Below are 25,369 nucleotides of genomic sequence, written 5' to 3' on the forward strand. Positions count from 1 at the left end.
CACTTAGAACAGTGGAGTTGAAATATCTCACTTGGAAGGTGGTCATGTTGTTAGCCTTGGCTTCGGCTAGGCGAGTTTCGGAATTAGCGGCTTTATCACATAAAAGCCCCTATCTGGTTTTCCATATGGATAGAGCGAAATTGCGGACCTGTCCTCAATTCCTACCTAAGGTGGTCTCATCCTTTCATATGAACCACCCTATTGTCGTGCCTGTGGCTACACGTGACTTGGAGGATTCCGAGTCCCTTGATGTGGTCAGGGCTTTGAAAATTTACGTGGCCAGAACGGCTAGGGTCAGAAAAACAGAAGCACTGTTTGTCCTGTATGCAGCCAACAAGGTCGGCGGCCCTGCTTCAAAGCAGACTATTGCTCGCTGGATCTGTAACACGATTCAGCAGGCGCATTCTACGGCAGGATTGCCGTTACCAAAATCGGTTAAGGCCCATTCCACTAGGAAGGTGGGCTCGTCTTGGGCGGCTGCCCGAGGGGTCTGGGCACTGCAGCTGTGCTGAGCTGCTACTTGGTCGGGGTCAAACACCTTTGCAAAGTTCTATAAGTTTGATACCCTGGCTGAGGAGGACCTCCTGTTTGCTCAATCGGTGCTGCAGAGTCATCCGCACTCTCCCGCCCGTTTGGGAGCTTTGGTATAATCCCCATGGTCCTTACGGAGTCCCAGCATCCTCTAGGACGTTAGAGAAAATAAGATTTTAAACCTACCAGTAAATCTTTTTCTCGTAGTCCGTAGAGGATGCTGGGCGCCCGTCCCAAGTGCGGACTTCTTCTGCAAGACTTGTATATAGTTTTGCTTACATAAGGGTTATGTTATAGTTTTCATCGGTCTTGGACTGATACTATGTTGTTTTCATACTGTTAACTGGTTAGTATATCACAAGTTATACGGTGTGATTGGTGTGGCTGGTATGAATCTTGCCCTTGGATTAACAAAAATCCTTTCCTCGTACTGTCCGTCTCCTCTGGGCACAGTTTCTCTAACTGAGGTCTGGAGGAGGGGCATAGAGGGAGGAGCCAGTGCACACCCAGATCCAAAGTCTTACTTAAAGTGCCCATATCTCCTGCAGAGCCTGTCTATCCCCATGGTCCTTACGGAGTCCCAGCAACTTCTACGGACTACGAGAAAAAGATTTACCGGTTGGTTTAAAATCTTATTTTTTTTATGTGGGTGAGTTCCCACTGATTAATAAATAAATATTTCTTTAAATGGGAGGTTACCCTCATTCAGTAACTCATCCATGAGCTAAAACCACTGAGCTCTCTGCACTACATAGTAGTTACATAGTTAGTGAGGTTGAAAAGAGGCAAAATGCCTATCGTGTTCAACCTGTATTCTGTGTTAAGCTGTGTATATTATAATGCACCTGCTGAAGTAATGGTTTAGTACCAATTGACAACCATGGTTCTTACCACTCCCAGATATTTAATGTCAATATGTTAAATGCTATAACCCTGGATACTTTTTCCAGTTAGAAATTTGTCCTGTCTGTTTTTAAATGCATTTACAGAGTCTGCCATTATTACCTTCTCCGGCAGGGAGTTCCAAATCTTTATTACCCTTACGGTGAAGAACCCTTTCCTACGTTGTGTACGGAATTTTTTCTCCTCTAGCCTCAGTGAGTGCCCACGTGTCCTATACAGAGTTCTATTAATAAACAAATCCCCTGCTAACTCCTTGTAATGACCCTTTACATATTTGAAGATATTAATAATGTCTCCTCTTAGATGCCTCTTTTCTAGTGTATACATATTTAACCTTGTACTCCAGTATCTCTAACCCTTTAATCAATTTAGTAGCTCGCCTTTGAACTCTTTCTAGTTCCCCGATGTCTTTTTTATAATATGGTGCCCAAAATTGAACACAATAGTCCAGGTGCGGACATACCAATGATTTGTACAGTGGCAGGGTTACATCCTCGTCCCTTGTCTCAATGCCCCGTTTTATGCATGCAAGCACTTTAGTTGCCTTCTTTGCTGCATTTTGACATTGTGTACTGTTATTAAGCCTATTATGTATGAGCACCCCCAAATCTTTCCCACCACAGTTACCCCTATGTTTTCCCCATTTAGAGTGTAGGATGCAAGTGTGTTTTTTGTTCAAAAATGCATAACTTTGCATTTTTCTAAATTCATTCTCCATTTAGATGCCCAGGTTTCAAGTTTAAATATAAGTGATTCTGTAGAGACTCCACATCGCTTTCTGAATTAGTTACCTTACACAGTTTAGTATCATCTGCAAAGCTTGACACTGTGCTTTCCAGGCCTATTCCCAGGTCATTGATAAATATATTGAAAAGTAGCGGGCCAAGTACTGACCCTTGCGGTATTCCGCCGACTACTGGTGCCCACCTGGAGAACATCCCACTGACCACTACTCGTACTCTGTTATCCAGCCAATTACTTATCCATGTACAAATAGTATTTCCTATGCCAAGTTCCCTTAATTTGATGATAAATCTCCTGTGAGGCACTTTATCGAAGACTTTTGCAAAATCTAAATAGACCACATCTACTGCTTTTCCCTGGTCAAGATTCTCGCTCACTTCCTCATAGAAACTAATTTAGTTTAACATGCGATGTCCCTTACAAACCCGTGCTGCCTTTTGCTAATAATCTTAGTATTCCGCAGATAATCCTCTATGCTATCCCTCAAAATTCCTTCCAATAATTTACCCACTATAGAGGTTAAACCAGGCACGTCCAAACTGCGGCCTACCAGCTGTTGAGAAACTACACATCCCAGCATGCCCTGACACAGCTTTAGCATTCTTTGACATTAAAACTGTGTCAGGGCATGCTGGGATATGTAGTTTCACAACAGCTGGAGGGCCGCAGTTTGGGCATGCCTGGGTTTAATTAACTGGACTATAATTACCAGGATTATTTTTAGTTCCCTTTTTAAATAAAGGTCTTACCGTGAATGTCCTGTGGCCACTTAGTGCCTCCTTGGTCTATTAAACAGCTGGAATGGGCTAGTCTGGTGATTAAAAGTTCTATCAAGGAGTGTTGTCTTTAGCTTTCAGCGCATTACCTGTATGTCCTGAGTGTATCTGGGCTGGTTTCCATTAGCAGACTGGCCCTATATTGTTACAGTAATTCTCCATGAGATACCTTATCTTGACTTTTGTTTATATATGGTGTCAGCTGATTTGTGAACTTGTCTTTGTTCTTGCAGGTTGCGCCATTGTGCCTTGGAAGAGCGGGAGCCTGTGTGGTCACAGTCAATCTATAGCCTTGCAAGTCTTCTACATCTTCTGCACAGACTTTCACATTCCCAAAGAGCTGAGATTTTGTGATTTATTTTAACGATACAATATGCTATTATTGCGAATGTTTAAAATATACTACTACTATTTATCACGTTAAAACATTCTACCTAGATGCACACGTTTATAGATGTTGATCGTTTATCTACGAAAGAATATTTAACTCATTATATTGGACCAACATATACAACACTGTTCTAGAATAGAGATATTTTATTTAAATATGTTACTGGAGCATTTGCAGGGCAAAACAAGTAACAAGGCATCAATCAGTCTATGTATCGGAGAACGTTGCCGTATAATATTGATGTATTTTACCTGTACAGTTTCTTTCATAGCCATCACTTCATAAAACAAAAGTGCAATCAGGGCTTCCAAAGGTAGGCTGAGGTCCATGTCACGGGTGGGTGTGCCACCTATTATAATCTTACACAGTATGTGCAAAAGGTAAGTGGTTCCGTCTTACAAGAGACCTACTGTGCGGAAGAAGAGTGAGTTATGAGAGAAATAAGAATTACTGTACTGAAGGAAAACCGTTGTTTGTTTTTTATGTGGTTTTTTTAATTATTTTTTCTAGATATGTGATCTGGGAAATGCTGATTTGTTTTCTTGCTTTTGCGTGACCAAAGTTGTTGTTTTTTTTTTTATTGTACTTTTACATACCAGTGTTGCATTACATTTGTTAGCTACGCCCAAGTTTGGAGCGTTGCTGCTATGTGATTCTTAGGCATGCAGATACACAAACATTTTTTAAAGGTAGATCACTTTCAATTTTACAGTGTCTATGATATTTTTCATTTGTCACAGAGCTATTTGTTCTTGTCCTACAAAATATGGGAAACGTTTCTGTCAGGAAGTGAAATGTTGGACTATGTCATTGATGTGGTCACTGATGAAAGACATGATAAACACTCTGCTGTGAGTGTTCCAAGGTGGAGGAGAAAGTGAGGCATTACAGCGTAGAAGGACTGTCACGTCGGAGGTCTTGTCAGGCTGGCTACATCTCTGGGGCTATGCATGCCTTCATATGGTTTTATTCTCCAGATGAGCTGGATATCTCTACACAGGGTGGAATTTTGGTATCAAAAACATGAGGATTCTTGTAATCTAAAGGGTTTGCCTATAAGCAGACACTAGCTATAATAATACAGTTAATGCCAAATAAAGAACACCAAAGATGTCTTGGTAACAATTTGATATCTTTGAAACTAAACCTGAATTTGATAAATATTCACTTACTATTATTTTGTTTTTTATCCTTCTTGTCGCAACTAAATTTGGTCCGATATATTTATCCTTATTTAGGAAAATGTACTAGATCGTTATAACATTGTACTGTAGATGTTTCATCTTCATTAGCTATTGTTTAATTTGGTGATGTTAGGATTAAAGTGGGCAGGTTGGTGGAATGTTGTGATATGTGTGTCTACCAATATGATTTTTGATGGCTAAAGGGTAGTTACTAACATGTCCTAATGCAGTAGCTGTGAACCTGCTCAGTATTGTTTATAGTCAGTAGTGGTAACAGAGGAAGATATGGTAGATACAGGTCTTGTTATAAAGTATCTATTTTTTCTCCTTCAACACTCCCTTGAATTACAATGGGTGGCTTTCCATTGAAATTAGGTAGAGATGGCTAGATAAAACCAATCTCCCCTCTTCCCCTGTGTCTTTTCCTGTATCTAAGCAGAGGTAGGTCAGGAAGATTATCCAGAAGTCTCTAACCTGTGGGTATATTTACTAAAGGTCAATTTTGTTTTAGTTCAATGTTAGATCGATTTTAAATAAATTGTAATCGATGTTGGGCTTCCATGGTTAAAACACTCATTTGCTAGGAGATGATTCTTTATATTAATTTTTAAATGTGAGTTAAAGTGTGTTTTAACGCTGGAAGCTCAATATCGATCTAACATCGAACAAAAACAAACAAAATCGACCCTTTAGTAAATATACAACCTGGTGACAAAATCCAAGAATAATTACCCAAAGAACATCTCTCTCAACCCAAAATGGCTAGTACTAGCCATGGGACTCCAGTGCTACAGGCTGAGGAGCTCAACTCCCAACAAAAGCATATGGTCATACAAAAAGAATTAACTCCACTTAAATGTACTAGCAATGAGAGCAGTTTGGAAAGTAAACCATTACTGGGAAAGCATCTGGAGGTTTTTTCAGACAACAGAACAGTGGTGGTGGTCTTCTTAAGACATCAGGGAGGCACCTGATGCAAAGCAATGACGATGGAAGTAGCAAAATGGGTATCGGGGGCAGAATGAAATCTAAAGTCACTTTCAGCATTCCTAGTAGCAGGCAGTGGCAGATTAAGTGGTTCAAGGGAACCCTTTTTAAATATCTACAAGGATTAAAGAAAAGGAGCTGCATTATATACCATCTTGGGAGCATTTTTATCTACTGGTCTCTACCTAACCGAAGGTGCCCATACACTTATGCGACTTCTCGGAGGGGAGAAGTCGCATACAATCACCCTTGAACCGCCCGGCAGCTTTCCGGCTGCAGGATCGCATACGATACATTGTATGCATTCCTTTTGCATACGATGTATCGGATGCGACCCCAGCCAAGACTGCCAGTGCGATATATCTATAGTGCAGTACTTCCGATCTAGGGGCTCCGATCTGATGCTCACGGGACCGCACATAGGATCGGATCGGAGGTACAACACATGCGATTTGCCAGTTTTCATCCATTTTTATCGGCCCGAAACTTTGGAATCGGGCAAAATCGCACTAGCATATGGGCACCTTTAGAAGGAAAGCTACTCATCGTAACGGTTGGCATGAAGGTTTGTTGAGGAATAGATCACTAATTATATTTAGCTGTTATGCCAGTACATTTTATAAAGTATAATGCTTCTATTCTCAGACCTCAGTCATTGTGTAGCTGTGTTACCATTCAGTCCTACATAATCGGTTGGAGCACCGAGTAGTCAGATCACAAGGCCATGTTAGATCATTTGACTGATAAGTTTCTTCATTTATTATGCCAGTGTAAGAAACATACTAAAATAGTAGTAAATGAAAATGTTGCAACCATGTAATATTGGAAACGCATAGCATATAACCAAAACGGCAACTTTACCAATATTATATAATAACTATAGAAGGGCTTACGCAGCGTATTTTGCATAAATTCACAGCGCACATCCCTTTGGGTAATGCAGAGGCTTACATATTTTAATTATATCTAGAGTTGTGCCCGGAGAGGCAGATTGGGGGAGGGAAAGGACATTATCACGGAGGCAAAGCTCAGGAAAGGCGTGTTCACACACAAGCCTGTTAGGAAGCGTATCTGTTGCAGCTAGTGTAACTGATGATGATCATTGGAGAACTGTACACACCCTGAGACACAAACAGCTTTACATGCAGGCGAATATGCGCATTCTTCCCACCACACTGCGTTTCAGCAGTGTACATCCAAATTACTTCCCGCTCTGCATCACCTGCAGAATGACTAAATACAATCATTCCTTAGATATTCAAACCAAAAGCACAATGCTGTATTATCTGTGTTATACGGAAGGGGAAGGTGAAAGGGTAACAGACTGACATAAAGGTGTGACCTAAAGGTTAACTTAATCACAGGAATTAGGACATACCAACCACTATTGAATTCTGTAAAATAGGGCACTCCATGTTGTAAGACACTTTATTTGTCTAGCCCTCCCTGTAATGTTACCTGTATGACATAACGCATGAAGGCGCGGCTTCTTTCACTACATTAGGGAGTGTCCACTTTTGTTGGGTTCACAGATGGTAGAAATCCAGAGAGAATTTCATGCGTCTTCTAAAGGGGGAAGTTACTGACTTGTCAGTGAGTCTTAGGTTGATATGGGACCTACTGGATAGAACGTACCCCTTCTAGTGGAACATAACTGGGGGTATTTGCATCCATTCAGCCCATTCATAAAATCAGGAGTTGATGTATGGCAATAAGCTCTGTCTCTGATTTATCACAAAGGTGTTCAATGGGGTTGAGGTCCAGAGCACTGTGCAGGCCAGTCATGTTCTTCCACACCAAACCATTTTTTGATGGACCTCACTTTGTGCGTGGTGGCATGGTCATGCTGATACAGGAAAGGGGCTTCCCCAAAGTTGGCATTCAGGCAGGAAGCATTGTCCTGTGCTTTCACCTAACCCAGATCCGTCATTCAGTCTGCTAGATGGTAAATCACTGCAAATTCCCACTGCTTCCAGAGTGCAGTGCTGGTGTGCTTAACAGTACTGGGATGTGCATGGTGATCTGAGGTGTGTATGCTGCTGCTTGACCATGGAAACCCAATCCATTAATTTCCCCGCCGAATCTTCTCGTGCAGATGTTTCTTCCAGATTCCGGTAGTATTAGTGAGTGTTGTAACTGAGGATAGATGATTTTTAAGATATGAGCACATTCATTGAGCTTATCCTAAGAATGAACGGCTGTTGCTTCCAGAAGTTTCCACTTCACAATAACAGCACATACTTTTGACCAGGGCAGCGATTTGACAATCTGACTTATTGGGAAGGTGGTATCCTATGATAGTGCCATGCTGAAAGTCACTGATCTCTTCAGTAGGATCCATTCTACTGCTAATATCTGGCTATGGATATTGTGTTGCTATATGCTTCATTTTATGTAACTGTTAGTAATGAGTATGTGGCTGAAACCCACTTGTATAGAAGGGCTGATCACATACTTATGGTCATGTAGAATATATACCTTATAATAGTACACCTGGATGGTACATGAATGCAGATTTCTGCAACTTGTACAGGACTGTCCAACATACACTGGTTGACCATACACAGCCTTTTTGATGGTTCCAGTCTCTATAACGGGTAGCCTCATCATAAATGATGCTCAAATATTAAAGTGGAACATTAGCACAATATTTTATAAAAATTAACTTAATGGTTTAAAAAGGTTTTTTTTAAATACTTTTTTTTTCTCCTCCTTAAAATGATGTGAAATGTCCATAACATTAGTTGTTAGAAATGAACTGTAAAACAATAATTTGACTTTGATAAATAAGCCGTTTAAAAGTAATTCTGAATATACAAAGTCAAGCAATCATTTGTAATGCTTGTTCGTTTTACAGAAGTTTAGCACAAACCCCCTGTTTGCTTTTGGAGAAGCTCTTCCAATTGTTTAATATAAGATGGTCCTATAAGTGATGTTATTTTTTTCATTTAAAATTTTTGTAACTTAAAACCATGGGCATTTTGGTTTATTTGCATGCCAGTTAGAGTTTGCGGTCTGTTCTTTGCGTATAGCTTGTATGTAATTTATTATCAATAATGTGTATTTGGCCAGAATATTAATGTGCGCTTTCCAGACAATACGGAACCGGTCCATGCTTCATTGGAGCTTCCAATCTAAATTCTCTACCACAAAGATGTAGATTGCACAGTTATCGCCATAATAATTTTTAGAATTGGACTCTAGTAGGCACAAATACTTAAAGGATATCTCCAATCATGAACATAATATTTATAGGCAGCCCCTGAATGTGGATACACTATGCTAGGATCCTCCTGAGTTTAAGAACATTCGCACTGTCTGTGCAGAAATGTAAAATCCAAACCGTGCTGTGTTTCTAATGGCCCGCACACACTATGCGATATGCTCCATGAGTGATATCGCATAGTGTTTTGCCCTCCCTGGCCGCCGACAGAGTCCATAGACACAGTACGATAATGCAAGTGATATCGTACAGTGACGTCATGTCGCAGCTGGCCCGTGCAGGTAGCATCTGACGATATCGACAGATTGAGCTGCATGCACAGCCGACTGAGGGAGGCGATAACGATGCATGGGACCGCGCATCATTCATCGTCCGCAGCATACACACTGGGCAACATCACATACGATATCATTCAGAAGGCTGAAAATGAGCAAAATCACGTGTGATATCGCCTCGTGTGTACAGGCCTTAACACAGACACTGGACAGATCCGCTGCTCTGTGAGGCAGCACCTAACATTACATATTACTAGAGATGAGCGGGTTCGGTTTTATTCGGGTATTTCGGGTTTTGCTTATTGGCTATCCAAAACGCGTGACATCCGTGATCCAATAAGATGCCGTTTCGAGCCCCGAGTAAAACCGAACCCGCACATCTCTACATATTACAACATCTCTGCTTGCACATTCTTTGCCCATGTTGTGGACAGTGATAGCAGAGGTGAGCACTCGCAAACAGTAGGGTTCCCTGTGATACTGTAGCTAGCTGATGGGGTGGAGCAGAAGTGATTGAAAATTTACTCTGTAGCTGGGGGAAAAAAATTATATTTAAAATTCCATGCAAGCGATAATGATGAGCATGACTAAATTGTTTTATTATTATTTTTTTAGCTTTTTTTTTAGTTATTTTTTACAGGCAGTCTATTGGCAATATTATTTCTTTAGTACTCCCCTTGTACACTTTATTGGTAGGTAATATAGTGATACCCCTTAAGCCTCCCATTCAATATTTGCATGTCCTTAGATTTTTCTTTTGTAATAGTTATTCCACGGGTATCTGTTTTTAAAAGAAATTTAGCAATTGTTTACCAGCAATATTTGATTGATTTTTTTTGGGGTGGGGGCGGGGGGAGTAGGTAAATATACTTTATATTTAAATCTGCTCAAGATTAAGCTTTGTTTGGTAAATGTGTATAACACTATGTGCCTTCCTCTTCCATTGGCCTTATAAAGACTTCCCCGGCATATAATCAGAACGGTATCCGGACTCTAGGTCGACACGGCCACTAGGTCGAGGTGAACAAGGTCGACATGAGTTTTTAACTTTTTGGTTTTTGGACTCTTTCATACTTTACGAACCACGTGGACTACGATTGGGAACAGTAACCATGGCGAGCGAAGCGAACCATGCGAGGGAACACAGTGCACTAAATTGAGGTTCCCGGTCACTTTACGAAGAAAACAACCCAATTTTTTTTTTAAAAACTCGTCGACTTTTCTTACTATGTCGACCTTGTTTATGTCGATCTAATGGCTGTGTTGACCTACTCACTGTCGACCTAATGTGTGTCGACCTAGACACAGTCATCCCTGAGTCCCATACCCAATCAGAATATCCTAAATCCCAGTCATTTCCTCTCTACACTTGCCTGATCTGCACTTATGGCTGTTTCAGCATTTGTCTTTGTGTAATATGCTGGCTTTATTTATTATGTGCAATATCATCTGTTGTTCTATACTTATTTTTTTTTTTTTATTGTTCTGTACTTGTGTTGCTTTTATAAAAATATATGTGCGATTTCTGAACGTTTTTACTACCAAATGATATGCTGTAATAAAACATTTATGCACTTTGGTTTTTCTTTGTAAATTTGCAATAAAAAAAAAAAAAAGAAAAACAGCATATTATTGCTGTTCAGCTATTATAATTAGTTTTACAGTCTGCAATGAGAATGCTGATGTTTTTTTATACCTCTTTTATATGAATATCGCGGGTCGCAGCTGGGAGCATATTGCTGGGTTGGTGACGTTGCCTGTGGCGGCGCTTGGAGACCACGTGATCTCCAAGCGCTGCCTGTACATTCACTGTAAACGGAAAGCCTGGTCGATGTGACCCGGCTCCCGTTTACACTGAACAGTTTGCTGGGTTGAACAAGTGTTCAACCCTGCAAACTACCCAAGTCACTCGACCCGGATTATTCCAACTCGCTCCTTTTACACCGAGCAGCAACACGGGTTATGCACATTCGTGTGCAATAACCCATGTTATATGCTGGCGTTGTAAAAGGGGTATTACTTACAGAGTAACTCAGCAAAAATCCATTAACTGTGACAGTTCCTGGTAATCTATGGGCAGATTACAAGTTTCCACCAATATTTCTGTTACATCCTAGAGGATGCTGGGTTCCATTTAGTATCATGGGGTATAGATGGGTCCTTTGGGAGCCACTAGCACTTTAAGAGTTTAATAGTGTGGGCTGGCCCCTCCCTCTATGCCCCTCCTACCATACTCAGTCTAGAAACTGTGCCCGAGGAGACGGACATCTTCGAGAGAAGGAATTTACACAGATAGTGACGAGATTCACACCAGCTCACACATACAAGGCACATCAAGCTGACTAGCTTGAAACGCAGCAACTGCTGAAACATTACTTACCAAGTAACAATGCAGTACTCAACTAAAACAAAGTTGTACTGAAACAAATAATGATAGTAGGAAAACAAAGCGCTGGGCGGGCGCCCAGCATCCTCTACAGACTACGAGAAAAGGATTTACCGGTAGGTAACCAAAATCCTATTTTCTCTTACGTCCTAGAGGATGCTGGGGTCCACATTAGTACCATGGGGATGTACCAAAGCTCCCAGAACGGGAGGGAGAGTGCGGAGGTTCCTGCAGAACTGATTGACCAAACTTCAGGTCCTCAGTGGCCAAACTGATGCGCACACCAACAATATGAGGCTCTATTAGTAATTAAGCTCAGGCATAACAACATTATTGGGATTACCCCACAATAGATACAAAATATACAATAATTCACAGAACAGCATTTCTGAAAAGCAACAGTGTTGCAGCAGCCGGAGTATATTTTATTCAGCAACATAAGAAATATATCCCGATACGGGAAAATAAAAACCAAGCACACAGATATCCAGTGGTTTAGCTTTTTATTATCACTTTAATTAATTTTTATTTATACACTTTTTCTTTTCACTTTCATATATTTCGCTGGATAATAATGTATATTCAATAAAAGTTATATTTTAATATTAATGGTAATTTTCCCATGGGATATAGACTCGACGTAAATTCAATATGTAGTAGTCTTAGTGTGCCCTATTTAAGGAATACTTTTTCTTCTTGACCAATAGTGTATGCTAAACCTCTATTCCAGGAGCACCCCCCAATAGATATATTATTTCATTTGTATGATAAATTACTTTCTAAATGGGGAAAAGACAATAACATATAATAAAATAAGTTGATTATATTACATGTCTGTGCGATCGTTTATATCTCACTCTCTGAAGGTACTCTGGGGGAAACTGTGTGACATTTTCCTGTATGTGTGTGTGAGTGTATATAACCACATTACCATGTCTAAGGGCTCTGCATCTTGTGCTGCAGAGCGTGCATCTGAGAAGTCTATCCCATGTACTCAGGACTGCAATGTACTTTCCCAGCCTTCTATATCCGAACCCCCATGGGTGGATTCTTTAAGGGGAATGATATCCCAGATTTCATCAAGGATGTCCCATAATGAGAAAGAGACGCAGTTTTTGAGAAAATCTGTAGAGGGGTTGCAGCATTCAGCTCCCACTACTTCCTCGACTAGCCCACCTACGTACCCAAAGAAACGTACATTTGCCCAGATAATGAAAGTTGATACTGATACCGACTCTAATACAGGAGACGGTGATGGGGATATGCTAAGGGTGTGTAGCTAATGATTGAAGCCATTAGGGATGTTTTACATATTTCTGAGAAGGTTCCTGAACAAGTAAAGGATGCAGAATCCAAGAAAAGTGTGGAGAACCTACCCTTCACAGGTCAGGCTCTGTTTGGGGATACATTGGATGCGTGGATCTCCACGGTTACTGTCAACCTTTCTCCTCTCAGCAACACAGCCGACTAGGAAATCTTATCCTACGTCTACACTGCAGTCCTTTCGGACCGGAAAATGTAAAAAATCCAAATCCCCATCCACCTTCTTCAGGGAAAGTCGGGGAAAATCCAGAAAACCTGCACCAACAGGTTCTCAGGACCAGAAACCAGGTTCCGCTTCCTCAAAATTGGTCCGAACAAATGTTATTGTTCCAGTTCCACCTCAACTAATACACAAGGGTTTTTACTCAAACCTGTTTGTGGTGCCAAAACCGGACGGTTCGGTAAGGCCAATATTAAACCTAAGGTCATTGAACCCTTATTTGAGGGTCTTCAAATTCAAGATGGAGTCCCTGAGAGAGGTGATCTCAAGTCTGGAAGAGGGGGAATTCCTGGTATCCCTGGATATCAAGGATGCATACCTTCACACCTCACCAGGCTTATCTCCGATTTGCGTTACTGGATTATCACTATCAGTTCCAGGCACTGCCTTTTGGCCTCTCCACAGCACCAAGGGTGTTCACCAAGGTCATGGCAGAGATGATGCTACTCCTTCACAGGCAAGGAGTGAACATAATTCCATATCTAGACGATCTGCTGATAAAAGCATCGTCCAGGGAGAAGTTGTTGCAGATTATTGCTCTCTCAACTCGACTACTTCAGGATCATGGGTGGATCCTAAACCTTCCAAAGTCACATTTGGAACCGACATGGAGATTGCCTTTTCTGGGGATGATAGTCGACACGGAAGTGCAGAGGGTGTTTCTACCAGTAGAGAATGCGTCGGTGAACCAATCAATGGTACGGTATGTCCTGAAGCCAGCCCGGATATCGGTTCATCAGTGCATTCGCCTTCTGGGGAAGATGGTAGCCTCCTACGAGGCTCTTCAGTACGGAAGATTCGATGCGAGGTCATTCCAACTGGATCTTCTCGACAAATGGTCGGGGTCGCATCTTCACATGCACCAGCGGATTCGTCTGTCACCGAAAGCCAGAATTTCGCTCCTCTGGTGGCTGCAAGCTTCTCACCTACTCAAGGGCCGCAGGTTCGGGATTCAGAATTGGATCTTTCTTACCACGGATGCAAGTCTCAGAGGTTGGGGAGCGGTCACCCAAGGGGAAAACTTCCAAGGAAGGTGGTCCAGTCAGGAATATCTCCTTCCAATAAACGTTCTGGAACTAAGGGCCGTTTACAACGGTCTTCTACAAGCGGCACATCTTCTGCAAGATCAAGCCATTCAGGTTCAGTCGGACAAAGTCACAGCGGTGTCCTACATAAACAGACAGGGCGGAATGAAGAGCAGAGCTGCAATGTCAGAGGTAACAAGAATCATCCTTTTGGCAGAAAGACATGCGGTGGAGCTGTCAGCCATCTTCATTCCTGGAGTGGACAACTGGGAAGCGGACTTCCTCAGCAGACACGATCTCCATCCAGGAGAATGGGGACTCCACCCGGAGGTGTTCGCAGAGGTGACAAGCCGATGGGGTGTACCTAAGGTAGACATGATGGCTCTCGCCTCAACATGAAGCTTCGGAGGTACTGTTCCAGGTTGAGAGACCCACAGGCAGTGGCGGTGGATGCACTGGTTACTCCGTAGGTGTTCCTGTCAGTGTCTGTGTTCCCTCCACTTCCACTCATCCCAAGGATTCTCAAACTAATAAAAAGAACAAGAGTTCAGGCGATCCTCATTGCTCCGGACTGGCCAAGGAGGGCTTTGTACGCGGATCTTCTGGAATTACTGCTAGAAGATCCGGGGCAGGAAGCTCTTCGCGAGGACCGCTGCAACAGGGGCCGTTCACCTATCAAGACTTACCACGGCTACGATTGACGGCATGGAGGTTGAACGCCAGATCTTAGCTCGGAAGGGCATTCCGAAAAAGGTCATTCCTACCCTGATACAGGCTAGGAAGGGAGTTACGTCAAAACTTTACCATCGGATTTGGAAAAAGTATGTGTCTTGGTGTGAATCCAAGAAGTTTCCAATGGTGAAGTTTCAACTAGGACGGTTTCTCCTCTTTCTGCAAGCAGGTGTGGATGTGGGCCTACGCTTGGACTCCATAAAGGTCCAGATTTTGGCCATGTCCATTTTCTTCCAGAAACAAATGGCTGCCCTCCCTGAGGTTCAGACATTCTTGAAAGGGGTTCTGCACATACAACCGCCCTTTGTGCCTCCTACAGCACCTTGGGATCTTATTGTGGTGCTGCAGTTCCTGCAATCGGATTGGTTCGAACCCTTGCAGGAGGTGGACGTCAAGTTTCTTACTTGGAAGGCAGTCACACTGTTGGCATTAGTATCTGCTAGACGTGTGTCTGAATTGGGGCCATTGTCATGCAAGAGCCCCTACTTGATTTTCCATGAAGATAGAGCTGAGCTCAGAATGCGTCCGCTATTTCTTCCGAAGGTTGTGTCAGCTTTTCATATCAACCAACCTATTGTGGTGCCAGTGGCTACTGACTCCTCAATTACCTCAAAGTCCTTGGATGTGGTGAGGGCTTTGAAAATTGATGTAAAGAGAACTTCTCGTCACAGGAAGCAGACGCTTTATTTGTCCTTTATGATCTCAAAAAGGTTGGGTGTCCTGCTTCTAAGCAGACGATTTCTCGCTGGATCAGGTTTACTATCCAGCATTCTTATTCTACGGCAGGCTTGCCATGTCCAAAATCTGTTAAGGCCCACTCTACTCGTAAAGTGGGCTCTTCCTGGGCGGCTCTCCGGGGTATCTCGGCTTGACAGTTTTGCCGAGCAGCTACTTGGTCTGTGTCGAACACGTTTGCTAAGTTCTACAAGTTCGATACTTTGGCCTCTGAGGACCTAAAGTTTGGTCAATCTGTTCTGCAGGAACCTCAGCATTCTCCCCCCCCGTACTGGGAGCGTTGGTACGTGCCTATGGTATTAAATGGACCCCAGAATCCTCTAGGACGTAAGAGAAAATAGGATTTTAATTACCTACCGGTAAATCCTTTTCTCGTAGTCCGTAGAGGATGCTAGGCGCCTGCCCAGTGCTTCGTATTCCTGCATTGTTACTTGGTTCAGTATTGTTGTTTCAGCAATTGCTGAATTGTTCCAAGTTGGTTAGCTTGGCTTTCCTTTTTGTTATGTGTGAGCTGGTGTGAATCTCGCCACTATCTGTGTATTTCCTTCTCTCAAAGTTGTCCGTCTCCTCGGGCACAGTTTCTAGACTGAGTCTGGTAGGAGGGGTATAGAGGGAGGGGCCAGCCCACACTATGAAACTCTTAAAGTGCCAGTGGCTCCCAAAGGACCCATCTATACTCCATAATACTAAATGGACCCCAGCATCCTATTTTTTTCAGTTGCTATTTGAAAGCCGGAAAGAGAACCTAAAAAAAATTCCCAAAAAAAACACATTTTTAAATGTCTGATATAGTGGTTCTAAAACTCGGTCCTCAGGAACCCCAACAGCTCACGTTTGTCCAGGTCCCTTAGCAGGTGCACAGGTGTATTCATTAAGGCCCATACATACTAAACGACCGCCGATGACGTCGATATTGGCGGCGGCAGGGACCCGGCAGGGTGCTGGCATCGGAAAGTGCATACACACTTGCCGAATCAAGCGGGAAAGGGAGCAACGGCAGGGGGAATACCCATGCTGCAGCATGGCTGTCGTTAACGAGGACCTCCCTCGTCTCTACATGTTCAGACAAGGGAGTGGGTCGTTAACAATGCGCGGGAGCGCGCATCATTAACGACGTGTACAGACTAGACACACTAGATTGTAAAAGATTTTGCTCAGAATGGCCCTTGTGCGCGCGATATCTTTTACTTTCTCATCTAGTGTGTCTGGGACTTAACTCACTGGCATGTTTTAAGATCCACAGATGTAGCTAATTCTTTCACTTGTGATTCTGTGAGGAGACCTGGAAAACATGAACTGTGTGGGGTCCTGAGGACCGAGTTTGACAACCTGTGGTCTAATATATGTAAAATGATACATTTCTAAATAAATAATTCTTGAAGAAACATGACATACAGTATGAACAATTTAAATTGGGATAGTTTATGTTAGAGTGATTGTAAGATTTTGAGCAGTTCATTTAGATTAAGGGGTAGATTTACTAAAACTTTTAAAAGTGGTGTTGTCTATCATTTTCTAGGATACAATAGAGCACAGGTTCTCAAACTCTGTCCTCAGGACCCCACACGGTGCATGTTTTGCAGGTCTCCTCACAGAATCACAAGTGACATAATTAACTCCACCTGTGGACCTTTTAAAATGTGTCAGTGATTAATTAATACACCTGTGCACCTGCTGGGTTACCTGCAAAACATGCACTGTGTGGAGTCCTGAGGACCGAGTTTGAGAACCACTGCAATAGAGGAATAACAGCTAGAATCTGCATCACCACCACTTTTTAATTTTTTTTAAGATTTATTAAATTTACCCCTTTGACTTAAACTATACATTTACAATCACCTATTTTGACTACATTTTCAAAACTAGTAACCAGCTAGTCCACATAACGGAACAACATAACAGTAATGTCAGCGCCAGCAGCTGTGCGCTCCCAAATAGAGCAACACTTGAATTGCTCAGTCGGGCACCATCTAGTGACCGCCGGCGCGCAAAACACTTGAATTCCCCCCATACAGGTGAGGAACAGTGTTAGCCTTTTATTATATGGGCTACAAATACAGTGTTGGCAACTAAAAATGAATTATGTTACATGGATGTGTTTTCATATTGTTTATGAATAATATATAGTTAAATAAAATAAATACGCTTGGGGTTAAGAACCACAAAGCACTGAACGTGTGCGGAATCTTGGCATTGTCCTGGATAGTGGCTTGACACTTAAACATCAGGTATCAGCAACAATCAAATCCACAGTCTTTCATCTGAGGAACATACCCAGAATCAAGTACTTAATTCCCACAGAAGGTCTGCCTAAAGTTTTACATGCATTTATATCATTATGCCTAGACTACTGCAATGCCATCTACCTTGGTCTGCCAGCTAAAGAATTGCACCGCTTGCAGATGGTATTAAATGTAGTTGTCAGGCTATTAACCAACCAGTCATGTTCCAGCCATATAGCACCCATTCTCTACTCCCTCCACTGGCTGCCTGTAAGATTGGCTTACTGACTTTCAAAGCCCTACATGACCAGAGCCCAAGGTACTTGAAGCAGCTTCTGATTCCTTACTGCCCAACTCAATTACTGCAATCTGTAGATGAAGGACTATTAACAGTACCTAGAATCTCCCTGAATTCATCGGGGGGTCGAGCTTTCAGCTTAGTGGCTCCGAATCTATGGAACTCTCTTCCCCACATAGCTCGAGAAGCCTCCACTCTAGAATCCTTCAAATACAGACTCAAGACTTTCCTGTTTACTCAGCATTTCACTGATATGTACTGTTAAGCTTGTTTTGTATTTTGTGCTGTAAAGACAAATTTAAAGCACTTTAAAGGTGCATACACACGGTGCGATGTAACCTTCCGATTTTGACTATATACTCATAATCGTAAGGAAAGTTAGTGCAAATCTCACCGTGTGTACACAGCTTGCGATACCGATGTGCGCTCCTGTGGGGTCGGTATCGCAAGAAAAGATAGACTGTGCAGGCAATACAATCTTGACTATATTGTGTACTATCTAGTCAAAATTGTCACTTAGTCAAAATCTCACATAGTCAAAATCTCAAGTAAAGAAAGTCTGTATCGGTGGTTAAGGGTTCCGAGGAGTTCAGGGGAAATCGCAAAGTCAGAATCACCGTGTGTATGCACCTTAAGTCCTATTAGGAGAAAAGTGCTATATAAATAACATTATTAGATTTAGCATTACTGTCTTTCTTTTCATCTTTACTATTGTACTTTTCAGAATGTCTTCACGTTTTTTTAGTAGTAGTAATAATAACTATAATAATAATAAAAGCATTCCCCTTATATTATTAAATTCCTACAGCATCACACCTGGCATTTCATATGAAAGGCAAACATCCCAAAGTAAATACAGAGACCCTCACCTGGTGACGGTCTTACTATTGCAGGTTTCAGGACAAGATGTTTGGTTGACACTAGTGGGGAATATTTACATTTTGAAGGACAAAATTTTAGCATTGATGTTTCGCTACTGTAGCTATACATCACGTATTAACTGTTGCCCTTCAAAATGTAAATGTGCCCTCCTCACTGATCAGTACCCTGCACCTGAACACTAAATAATATACTCACACGTATATATAAAAGATAATAGGATTTTGGTTACCTACCGGTAAATCCTTTTCTCGTAGTCCGTAGAGGATGCTGGGGTCAACATTAGTACCATGGGGTACAGACGGGTCCACCAGGAGCCATTGGCACTTTAAGAGTTTGAGAGTGTTGGCTGGCTCCTCCCTCTATGCCCCTCCTACCAGACTCAGTCTAGAAACTGTGTCCGAAGAGACGGACATCTTCGAGAGAAGAATTTTACACAGATAGTGACGAGATTCACACCAGCTCACACATACAAGGCACATCAAGCTAACTAGCTTGAAACGCAGCAAACGCTGAAACATTACTTACCAAGTAACAATGCAGTACTCAACTAAAACGAAGTTGTACTGAACCAAATAACGATAGCAGGAAAACAAAGCGCTGGGCGGGCGCACAGCATCCTCTATGGACTACGGGAAAAGGATTTACCGGTAGGTAACCAAAATCCTATTTTCTCTTACATCCTAGAGGATGCTGGGGTCCACATTAGTACCATGGGGATGTACCAAAGCTCCCAGAACGGGAGGGAGAGCGCGGAGGCTCCTGCAGAACTGATTGACCAAACTTCAGGTCCTCAGCGGCCAAAGTATCGAACTTGTAAAACTTTGCAAACGTGATCGACCCAGACCAAGTAGCCGCTCGGCAAAGCTGTAAAGCCGAGACACCCCGGGCAGCTGCCCAGGAAGAACCCACCTTTCGAGTAGAGTGGGCCTTAACAGACGTAGGACACGGCAATCCTGCTGTAGAATACGCATGCTGGATAGTGAACCTGATCCAGCGAGAGATTGTCTGCTTAGAAGCAGGACACCCAAGTTTCTTAGGATCATACAGGACAAACAAAGAGTCCGATTTCCTGTGACGAGCAGTCCTCTTCACATAGATATTCAGAGCCCTTACAACATCCAAGGACTTTGAGGAAATTGGAGTCAGTAGCAACTGGCACCACAATAGGTTGGTTGATATGAAATGCCGACACAACCTTCGGAAGAAACTGCTGACGTGTCCGAAGCTCAGCCCTATCTTCATGGAAGATCAAGTATGAACTTCTACAAGACAAAGCCCCCAACTCCGACACACGTCTAGCAGAAGCTAAGGCCAACAAAGTGACAGCCTTCCCTGTGGGAAAGTTGACCTCAACCTCCTGTAGGAGGCTCAAACTATTCCGACTGGAGGAACTGCAACACCTCGTTAAGATCCTGGGGCGCCGTAGGCCGCACAAAGGGAGGTTGGATGTGCAGAACTCCCTTCAAAAAAGTCTGAACCTCAGGGAGGGCAGCCAATTGTTTCTGGAAGAAAATGGATAGGGCCGAAATTTGGACCTTTATGGATCCCAACCTCAGGTCCATATCCACACCTGCTTGCAGGAAAAGGAGAAAACGTCCCAGTTGAAACTCCACCGTAGGAAACTTCTTGGACTCACACCAAGATACATGTTTTTTCCAAATACGATGGTAATGTTTAGGCGTAACTCCTTTCCTAGCCTGTATAAGGTTAGGAACAACCTTGTTCGGAATGCCCTTCCGAGCTAGTATCTGGCGTTCAACCTGCATGCCGTCAAACGTAGCCGCGGTAAGTCTTGATAGGCGAACGGCCCCTGCTGCAGTAGGTCCTCCCGAAGAGGCCTTGGCATTTCTAGCAGTAGATCCAGAAGATCCGCGTACCAAGACCGTCTTGGCCAGTCCGGAGCAATGAGGATCGCTAGAACGCTTGTTCCCCTTTGAGCTTTAGGACTCTTGGAATGAGTGGGAGTGGTGGAAACACATACACCGACTGAAAAACCCACGGAGTCACCAGGGCGTCCACCGCCGCTGCTTGCGGGTCCCTCGACCTGGAACAATATCGCCGAAGCTTCTTGTTGAGACGAGAGGCCATCATGTCGATTTGAGGTACACCCCAAAGATTTGTCACCTCCGTGAACACCTCCGGAAGGAGTCCCCACTCTCCTGGATGGAGATTGTGTCTGCTGAGGAAGTCCGCTTCCCAGTTGTCTACTCCCGGAATGAAGATTGCTGACAGCGCCAACTCGTGTTTTTCTGCCCAGAGGATGATTCTTGATACCTCTAACATTGCAGCTCTGCTCTTCGTTCCGCCCTGTCGGTTGATGTAAGCCACTGTCGTTACATTGTCCGACTACACTTGAATGGCCTGATTTCTCAGAAAATGGGCCGCTTGGAGAAGACCGTTGTAGACGGCTCTTAGTTCTAGAATGTTTATCGGCAGGCCGGCTTCCAGACTTGAGTACCTTCCCTGGAAGGTCTCCCCTTGAGTGACTGTGCCCCAGCCTCGGAGACTTGCATCTGTGGTTAGAAGGATCCAGTACTGAATCCCGAACCTGCGGCCCTCCAGAAGGTGAGGTAGTTGCAACCACCAGAGGAGTGAAATCCTGGCCTTTGGTGACAGACGTATCCTCTGGTGCATATGTAGATGGGATCCCGACCACTTGTCCAGGAGATCCAGTTGGAAGGACCGAGCATGAAACCTCCCATACTGTGGAACCTCGTAAGAGGCCACCATCTTTCCCAGAAGGCGAATGCACTGTTGAACAGACACCCGGGCTGGCTTCAGGACATCCCGGACCATTGTATCACCAACACGTTTTCCTCTGGAAGAAACACCCTCTGCACTTCCGTGTCGAGGATCATTCCCAGAAAGGACAACCTCCTGGTTGGTTCCAAATTTGATTTTGGAAGATTCAGGATCCAACCATGTTCCCTGAGCAGGTGGGTCGTGAGAAGGATGGACTGTAACAGCTTCTCCTTGGACGGCGCCTTTATTAGCTGATCGTCAAGATGTGGGATTATGTTCACCCCCTATCTGCGGAGGAGAACCATCATTTCCGCCATTACCTTGGTGAAAACCCTCGGTGCTGTGGAGAGGCCAAATGGCAGAGCCTGGAACTGATAGTGACAGTCCAACAGTGCGAATCGGAGATAAATCTGATGCGGCAACCAAATCGGAATGTGGAGGTACGCATCCCTGATATCCAGGGATACCAGGAATTCCCCCTCTTCCAGACTTGATATCACCGCCCTTAGAGACTCCATTTTGAACTTGAACTCCTCCTTCAGAAAGGGATTTAGCGATTTTAGGTTCAGAATGGGCCTGACCGAATCATCCGGTTTCGTACCACGAAAAGGTTCGAATAGTAACCTTTGTTTTGCAGATGAGGAGGGACCGGTACAATTACCTGTGCCACCACCAACTTCTGGACGGCTGCCTGCAGGACAGCCCTGACTGCCAGCAAAGCTGGCAAGCCTGATTTGAAGAACCGGTGAGGAGGGAGATCTTGAAATTCCAGCCGTACCCCTTGGATACAATATCTTGTACCCAGGGATCCAGGCCGGACGACACCCAGACGTGACTGAAATGTCTGAGTCTCGCCACCACCGGCCCTACCTCCAGGCCACTCGGTCCACTGTCATGCTGAGGACTTTGGCGTACCTGAAGCAGGCTTCTGTTCCTGGGAACCCGCATCAGCAGGCTTCTTGGATTTTGGTCGACCTCCTCTAAAGAAGGTGTTAGACGGTTTGGCCTTTCTTGTTTTAGCAACCCGAAAGGACTGTGATGCAGCTGAAGAAAAGGGTTTTGTCGTAGCAGGTGCAGCTGAGGGAAGAAAAGGTGACTTACCCCCTGTAGCCATGGAGATCCACGCATCTAATGCTTCCCCAAAGAGAGCCTGACATGTGTAGGGTAGGGTCTCCACACCTCTCCTGGATTCAGCGTCGGCAGACCACTGGTGCAGCCAAAGTCCCCTACCTGTTGAGACAGACATGGAAGAAATTCCTGCAGCCATGGATCCCAGGTCTTTCATGGATTCTACAAAAAATCCTGCCGAATCCTGAATGTTACGCAAAAACAATTCAACATCAGATTTATCCATAGTTATCCAAATCTTCAAGTAATGTGCCTGACCACTTTACTATAGCTCTGGCAATCCAAGCACTGGCAATAGTGGGACGTAATATAGCCCCTGAAGCCATGTACATGGATTTGAGCGTATTATCAATTTTACGATCAGCCGGCTTTTTCAAGGCGGTGGATCCTGGAACAGGTAAAACCACCTTTTTTGAGAGCCTGGATACAGACGCGTCAACAATGGGTGGGTTTTCCCATTTTTTTCTATCCACAGGGAAAGGAAACGCCACCAGGACCCTTTTAGGGATCTGGAATTTTTTTCTCAGGGTTTTCCCAGGCTTTTTCAAAAATAAGAATTTACTTACCGATAATTCTATTTCTCATAGTCCGTAGTGGATGCTGGGAACTCCGTAAGGACCATGGGGAATAGCGGCTCCGCAGGAGACTGGGCACAAAAAGTAAAAGCTTTAGACTAGCTGGTGTGCACTGGCTCCTCCCCCTATGACCCTCCTCCAAGCCTCAGTTAAGATACTGTGCCCGGACGAGCGTACATAATAAGGAAGGATCTTGAATCCCGGGTAAGACTCATACCAGCCACACCAATCACACCGTACAACTCGTGATCTGAACCCAGTTAACAGTATGATAACCGTAGGAGCCTCTGAAAAGATGGCTTCCAACAATAAACAACCCGATTTGTTTGTAACAATAACTATATACAAGTATTGCAGACAATCCGCACTTGGGATGGGCGCCCAGCATCCACTACGGACTATGAGAAATAGAATTATCGGTAAGTAAATTCTTATTTTCTCTGACGTCCTAGTGGATGCTGGGAACTCCGTAAGGACCATGGGGATTATACCAAAGCTCCCAAACGGGCGGGAGAGTGCGGATGACTCTGCAGCACCGAATGAGAGAACTCCAGGTCCTCCTCAGCCAGGGTATCAAATTTGTAGAATTTAGCAAACGTGTTTGCCCCTGACCAACTAGCTGCTCGGCAAAGTTGTAAAGCCGAGACCCCTCGGGCAGCCGCCCAAGATGAGCCCACCTTCCGTGTGGAATGGGCTTTTACAGATTTTGGCTGTGGCAGGCCTGCCACAGAATGTGCAAGTTGAATTGTACTACAAATCCAACGAGCAATCGTCTGCTTAGAAGCAGGAGCACCCAGCTTATTGGGTGCATACAGTATAAACAGCGAGTCAGATTTTCTGACTCCAGCCATCCTGGAAACATATATTTTCAGGGCCCTGACTACGTCCAGCAACTTGGAGTCCTCCAAGTCCCTAGTAGCCACAGGTACCACAATAGGTTGATTCATGTGAAACGCTGAAACCACCTTAGGGAGAAATTGAGGACGAGTCCTCAATTCCGCCCTATCCGAATGAAATATCAGGTAAGGGCTTTTATAGGATAAAGCCGCCAATTCTGATACGCGCCTGGCTGAAGCCAGGGCCAACAGCATTACCACTTTCCATGTGAGATATTTCAAATCCACTGTGGCAAGTGGTTCAAACCAATGTGATTTTAGGAACCCTAAAACTACATTGAGATCCCAAGGTGCCACTGGAGGCACAAAAGGAGGCTGTATATGCAGTACCCCTTTGACAAACGTCTGAACTTCAGGCACTGAAGCCAGTTCTTTCTGGAAGAAGATCGACAGGGCCGAAATTTGAACCTTAATGGATCCTAATTTTAGGCCCATAGACAATCCTGCTTGCAGGAAATGTAGGAAACGACCCAGTTGAAATTCCTCTGTAGGGGCCTTCTTGGCCTCACACCACGCAACATATTTTCGCCAAATGCGATGATAATGTTTTGCAGTAACATCCTTCCTGGCCTTGATCAGGGTAGGGATGACTTCATCTGGAATGCCTTTTTCCTTCAGTATCCGGCGTTCAACCGCCATGCCGTCAAACGCAGCCGCGGTAAGTCTTGGAACAGACAAGGTCCCTGCTGGAGCAGGTCCTTCCTTAGAGGTAGAGGCCACGGGTCCTCCGTGAGCATCTCTTGCAGCTCCGGGTACCAAGTTCTTCTTGGCCAATCCGGAGCCACGAGTATCGTTCTTACTCCTCTCCTTCTTATGATTCTCAGTACTTTTGGTATGAGAGGAAGAGGAGGGAACACATATACCGACTGGAACACCCACGGAGTTACCAGAGCGTCCACCGCTATTGCCTGAGGGTCCCTTGACCTGGCGCAATATCTGTCCAGTTTCTTGTTGAGACGGGACGCCATCATGTCCACCTTTGGTTTTTCCCAACGGTTTACAATCACTTGGAAGACTTCTGGATGAAGTCCCCACTCCCCCGGGTGAAGGTCGTGTCTGCTGAGGAAGTCTGCTTCCCAGTTGTCCACTCCCGGAATGAACACTGCTGACAGTGCTATCACATGATTTTCCGCCCAGCGGAGAATCCTTGCAGCTTCTGCCATTGCCCTCCTGCTTCTTGTGCCGCCCTGT

General features: G+C 44.0%; 1 protein-coding gene across 3 annotated transcripts in view; it reads left to right on the forward strand.

Annotated features, from left to right (window-relative positions):
- The window catches only part of KLHL5 (kelch like family member 5), a 191,533-nt gene extending 180,949 nt beyond the window's left edge, over positions 1-10,584 (forward strand). For all 3 annotated transcript variants that reach the window (XM_063922699.1, XM_063922674.1, XM_063922683.1), the window contains one exon: positions 3,188-10,584. In XM_063922699.1, coding sequence (XP_063778769.1) covers positions 3,188-3,244 — 57 coding nt within the window. In that variant the 3' untranslated portion in view covers positions 3,245-10,584. The remainder of the gene's footprint in view (positions 1-3,187) is intronic.
- Positions 10,585-25,369: the final 14,785 nt, after the last annotated feature.

This window comes from Pseudophryne corroboree, chromosome 1 (assembly GCF_028390025.1).
Source record: "Pseudophryne corroboree isolate aPseCor3 chromosome 1, aPseCor3.hap2, whole genome shotgun sequence".
Lineage (NCBI taxonomy): Eukaryota > Metazoa > Chordata > Amphibia > Anura > Myobatrachidae > Pseudophryne > Pseudophryne corroboree.